General features: G+C 37.2%; 1 protein-coding gene across 2 annotated transcripts in view; it reads right to left on the bottom strand.

Annotated features, from left to right (window-relative positions):
* Positions 1-865: 865 nt before the first annotated feature.
* INTS7 (integrator complex subunit 7) overlaps positions 866-6,000 on the bottom strand; it is a 45,092-nt gene continuing 39,957 nt past the window's right edge. For both annotated transcript variants that reach the window (XM_081944169.1, XM_081944168.1), the window contains 2 exons: positions 3,213-3,398; positions 866-2,579 (listed from right to left, as the gene is read on the bottom strand). In XM_081944169.1, coding sequence (XP_081800295.1) covers positions 2,277-2,579; positions 3,213-3,398 — 489 coding nt within the window. In that variant the 3' untranslated portion in view covers positions 866-2,276. The remainder of the gene's footprint in view (positions 2,580-3,212; positions 3,399-6,000) is intronic.

Below are 6,000 nucleotides of genomic sequence, written 5' to 3'. Positions count from 1 at the left end.
CGGTCTAACATCTCTTATTTTATGAACCATGAATAATTATGACAATGCTTTTATCATAAACTAATATCCACACCTCGGGGGAGGGGGGAGGGAGAAACAGGCTAGAGACAAGAAGCAAAGTAACTATTGGATCTAATAGAGTGAAGCAACATGGTATAATGGATAAGGACTTGAACGGTTGGACTTGAATGGGGTGACTCCATTTCTAGTCACCCTCCTCCACAGAATCTTATTGACTTTTGGCCAGTCAGTCCCCTTCAATTCATTCTACGTCATAAGGGTATTATTGTGGGGAAAGTATCTATCTATATGCTGTGAGCTCCTGAATGAAAGACAGGATATAAATTGAATAAATAAATACTGGATTTCAAAATAATCATACCAAAGCAGACTTTTTCTGAAGTTATGAAAATTAGGACTGCATTGGTTCTGTCCAGATTCAAGAGTTCTCAGAGCTGCAATATGCATAGGGATGTGGTATTTATTTAATTATTAAGGTGTGTGTACAGCAGGGGTGGGTTGCTACCGGTGTTACTGCTGGTTCGCTGTGCGCATGCTTTGTGCACATGCACATTTGCCTATAAATTGTTCTGCGCATGCACAGAACATTAAAAAATGACTTTAAAAACATGCCGGCAATGGCATGGGTGACCAGGGAACTGGTTCGGAGGTGTGGTCAGCCTGCCATCCCTACCAGTTCAGCGACCTAGTCGCAATTTCCACTACCGGTTCGCCCAAACTGGTGTGAACTTGTAGCAACCCACATGTGGTGTACAGGTCTGTTGACTGGATGATGAGTACATATATAGGTATAAGGTATAATGCCTTTTTTCTTCACAAAAAATACCATTTTAATACCCAAATGAAAACTGAAAACAATTTATTAAACTGGCATGTACATAAGAAAAAGGCCACACAACAATTTAATTAATAAAAACCCATTTGAGTAATTTCCCTACCATCAGTATAAAAGGCCCCTATCACTTAAAAAAACAATTACCGTATTTTTGGAGTATAAGACGCACCAAGATTTTGGAGAGGCAAATTTAAAAAAAAAAAGTTTTTGCACTCTGCAGACCTCCCAAAAATGGGCTGTTTTTCGTGAAAACAGGCCTGTTTTTTATCAAAAAAGGAGCATGCTTAGCCTTTAGGAGGCTTCCAGAGTGCTCCTGAGGGCTGGGCGGGCAAAAATGAGTAAAAAACAGCCTCCTACTCCTACTGAAGTAACGCGAGAATCTTCTCAACAGGATACTTATTAAGCCTGTATAAGGAAGGAACTAATAATAGCAGGCAAAATGCATCCCCTTCCGATTAGCGGTCATGCATTGTCCTTCTATCACTGTTCTACTTTAGAATGTATTCTCTTTTTAAGGAGTTCTGCCACCTTCTCAATGTGGATGATTATATCAAAATTCTCCCATTTTTAGATGCATTATATTATATATTTACTTTAAATCCAAATAGCATTATTTTGAGGGTGAGGGGAATACTTCCCAAGTATAAAATTCAAAATCATAGTGTAATAAGCAAAATAATATACAGCAGGAAGTGGGAATTGGATGATTCAAAGAGCTATTATGATTGTAATAAAAAAAAATCCTTATAGATCTACATGCTCACTCACCAAGAAGAATTTCTCACAGGCAGTGCAAATGAAGATGGATGAATTGGGATACCAGTCAAAACTATTCTTATCTCAGGCTCCATAATGATCTTCATAAAGGCACAATTCAGATAAAATGTTCCTTAAGTAGAACATAGCTGAAGAAGGAATGAAACTAGACTAATGTGACTGGCTGTGTTATGTAATGTAATACACTCCAATTCATCACATGCACTGAATCTTGGTTAGATGAGTTGCTCTAGCAGAAAGCTATTGTAAGAAGCTTTTAGATAATTTCAGTCCATTCCATTCTTTTAGTGACTGACAACCCTGTATATGAAAGACATCACGTGAAACTGGGGATTTTTTTTTAAGTTCAACTAAGATTTGTACTACATCACAAGGGCAAAATTGTAATGAAGTGAGATGAAGATGATAACTGGAACTTCAAGCAGAACCACTTTACATAACCGGTTTGCTACATGAATTGCCTTAATCTACTGTCATATTAGCAATCCCATAGCATTTCAAAGATACAAATTGCGCTTAAGGAAACAAAGAAGAATCAAGACTGCTGCTGTTATAGAGGAAGAAATGTGAACCCTGGGGAAAGGAAAAATTTCCAAACAAACTGTAATGCCTTTGACATAGGTCCTTCACTGATATATGAGAGCTAAAAACGGGAATATGCTGTCCGTGGCTGTGGTTGCAGCTGCTGTGGTTGTTGAGACAGCTGCTGCGCCTGCTGTTGCTGAAGCCGAAGCTGCTGGGAGTATGGATCTTCAAGAGACTTAATCAATAGTGTGGTTTTTGGCCCTGTTTTCCATATAATGCCATTGAGATCTCGAACTGAGGACTCCACTGTGATACTATGGGTGCCAACAACAATGAAGTTCAAGAGGAATTGTGTGCTGAAGTAATCATTGTGAGGCTCCACCATCTGTTCCATCTCATTAGTTAGGTTGTCAATGGGTATCTGTAGAAGAAAACAAGCACTAGGCAACCAAGTGTTTAAAGAATAGTTGAGAATTTCATTTTACTTACAAATAGAGACTATGTTTTTGGAAGAACTATTAAACAGAAGTGACTCAAATAAGCAACAAATGCTCCCTATATTCATTTAGCATATCTAAACAAAATATATGAAGTTATTTGTCTATATTTCCTAAGTTACAGTATTTCAAATCGCTGAGCTATTCCTACGTCTTCTTGCCCACCCCTGAGGAATAGTCCTCTTTCACTTGACTAGATCTGTTTCTTGTTGTCAGACAGCTGCACATTTTTAAGCTTGTTGGAATAGTAGCAACTATTATCGATTGGTGTTCCTGTCAATAGAGCAAGTGAAGACAAGGATTATCTTCCCAGGGATGTGATGCTCATCATGGGGATATGAACTTAGCACCACGATCAGCATCTTTATTCAAGTGTCTCATTTTCAAAGGAAGCAGAATCATCACAGAAACTTGCACTCATGTTAAAAGACAAGAACATACTTGAAGTGTAAAAAATTCTTGCTGTCTAGTGGAGTGAAATTCTGTTCTAATTGTGCATGGGTTTCAAGAAGCAGAAATGTTGACAGTTCATGCTGTCATGCTCTTTTTTTTTTTACCTTGTATTCTTGTCCAGGTTTGCTCTGCAGGGTTGATGACACATTTAGACAGATGGATTGAATCTTTCGGAAAAGGCCTGGTTTGGAACCATGCTGGACTACTCCCTCTATTTTTAATGCCAGTTGCTGGTTATTTTGAACCACAATGGGCTCAGCAGGGTTACGTGGAGAGGGTGACAGGGCAAGCTGAAATAGACAATGTTTATTATTTATTAATTGATGTTTTTCAGAAGAAAAGAAAACATATAATACTACCATGAATTAATTAAAGCAAGATGCAAGTAGAAGAGAAGAAAGTAAGCATAGTACTGCAAAAAGTATTGGTCAAGAGAAAGGCATTAGGGACCCATTCTATTATCAGTGCATTTACTATGTGAGTAATGCTTTATTTAAAAGAAGCAGGAGTTTCCAATTTGTAAAAATCTCACCCAAATTTTCATTAGTGTCAGATCTGCCATTACATAACCAGCCCTGCTTCACTTTGATGACAGCCAGCCATAAATTCTGGGGAGGAAGGGTAGAGGGAGGAGGGGAGGAGGCAAATGACAGGAACCTGAAGTGCCAACCAGAGATAATGGTTGAATGATCCAAGGACACAGGCATGAAAACAGAATGCCCATCAAAGAGGCACCAAACTTTAGAACTGTTACCAAAAGAACTAATTTGAACCTCAATGGACACCAACATGATGACCAGGTGGGAGGGCCTGGGAGAAGGGAAAATATAGGGTTTATGCAGGAAATCTCAGACCTGACTTTGCTTTGGCTGTAACCACTTGGCATTAGTAAAAGTATACCTTTCACTACAAATGGAGTTCTTCTCTAAATGCCCTAGCTGGAACAGGTCTGACATTTAACCAGAATTTCAATAAATCTCTCTATTTCTCTGAATATTATCTCAGCCCACACGGATATGGGAAATAATGAGATCTGTAATCTAGCATGGCTGAGGAGTGTTGAGTTGTAGAGATTGCAATATTTCACATTACAGCTTCCAAAATTATATAATCTATTTCGTGAATATTTTGTTGTACGTCCATTCGGAACCATTGTTTATATAGAAAATGGACTCCCATATGAAATAGAAAGGTATCTAGGACATTCAGCTTAGGTGAGATAGGGAAGAGAAGGACCCTTCAATTAAATTTAACATTCTCCCCACCCCGATTTTGCCAATTTAAATATATTTTTGTAGAAAGTGAAAATTTTGAGAAAAGTATATAAAGCAAAGAGATTCAAATTTCTGTTTCCATAAGTAAAGTATATACTTATATCTTGCTTAAATTATTTACAGCTCAAAGCAGCATACCTAATGTTCTGGCCTTCTCTTTTTACCACAAAAACAACCCTATAAGATGGGTTGGACTGAGACAAGAGTGACCAGGCCAAAATCACTCAGCCATCTTTCATACCTGAGGAACAACTAGAACTCATGACTTCACCATTACTCCATCTTGATTACCCCTCTCCCCTTTTTTGAGGAAGAGAACATATGATATTAAGACAGATAAGCAACACAAACGTGTCCATTTCTGAGCAGTGAGCAAAACAGAATGAAGTAAATCAATTGCCTTCTTCAATTTCAAGTTCCCTTTCAAGAACTTAGCAATGCTTTATGACATTGACATGGAAATTGCATGTGAATAGATTCTTTCCATTGTATAGTAGTGTTGAATCATTTAAAAGCCCAGCACTACAAAGATGGTCAACCGATGGACCTGTTGTCACCTAATCTGCATTGAACAGGCCTTCATGTGTGTGACTTGTGCATATTTGAAGCTTTAGATATTAAGTGCAGCATCATGGAATAAAGCAGGGAGGCCTCCAGTCTACTACTTCTATGCTATACTACTTACTATAAAAAGTACCTCAAGGATCTCAACTGAAGGAAATACCTGTGCTCTTAAACATGACTCTTACAGCATTGTACACAGTTTTAAGTAAGCTTCGTCAGTTGTCAAAAGCCCTTAGGTTTTGATTCCAATAATCTTAAATAAACACACTCCAAGCAAATTTAAACAGACATGAACTTAACTGTTATTGACATAATCAACAGATTATCTGAAAGAGACCTCAAGATTTCCCTACTTTCTGCAAACAGTAACCTTTGTGCTTGCAGCTGATTTTCATGACAGATCTATCAGCTACACCTTTGAGCAAGATGCAGCAGGGTGGGAAGAGCTATCCATTTGAGGGAATCGATTTAAGGAAAATTCTGAATTTTTGAGCACACTACTGATTTGTTTTGTTTAATCTTTTCTGCTTGTGCATTGATTTATTTTAATTTTGGTTCTTTTTACAATACTGAAATATTTATGTCTAACTATCATGCTATTGCCTTTCAGGGGAAGCAGCATAATGCAAACACATAAAATGAATAGGAAGTCAAAACCAATAAATAAATAAAGGGACAAAGAAAAAGAAATGGAAACATGACTAAAATTAGAGCACATACATACTATTCACTATATCTCTCTATTATTTTCTATTATTGCAAATCCTCATTATTTCTACCACATCCATATACTGTTTCATAAATCTCATCAATTCTATCCAACTTTCTCAATCCTCCTTTTTCCTCTCAAACCATACAATTTTCCTTCATGTTAATTCCATTGTAAATTGATCTTGTTCATTCTCTCTATATAACCATACCAAATCAATTTGCTATTTTCATATTGGTCACTTGCTTTTACATTCCATTTATATTCATTCCTCACATTCTTGACCTTATCTCTATTTTACCACATATATTTCCAAGTAACTCATTCTAATACATTCAACTTTTT

Source organism: Natrix helvetica (assembly GCF_964273705.1).
Source record: "Natrix helvetica genome assembly, chromosome: 2".
In the NCBI taxonomy this organism is placed as follows: Eukaryota; Metazoa; Chordata; class Lepidosauria; order Squamata; family Natricidae; genus Natrix; species Natrix helvetica.
Note: the sequence above shows the minus strand (reverse complement) of the source record. Positions and strands in the feature narration are given on the sequence as shown.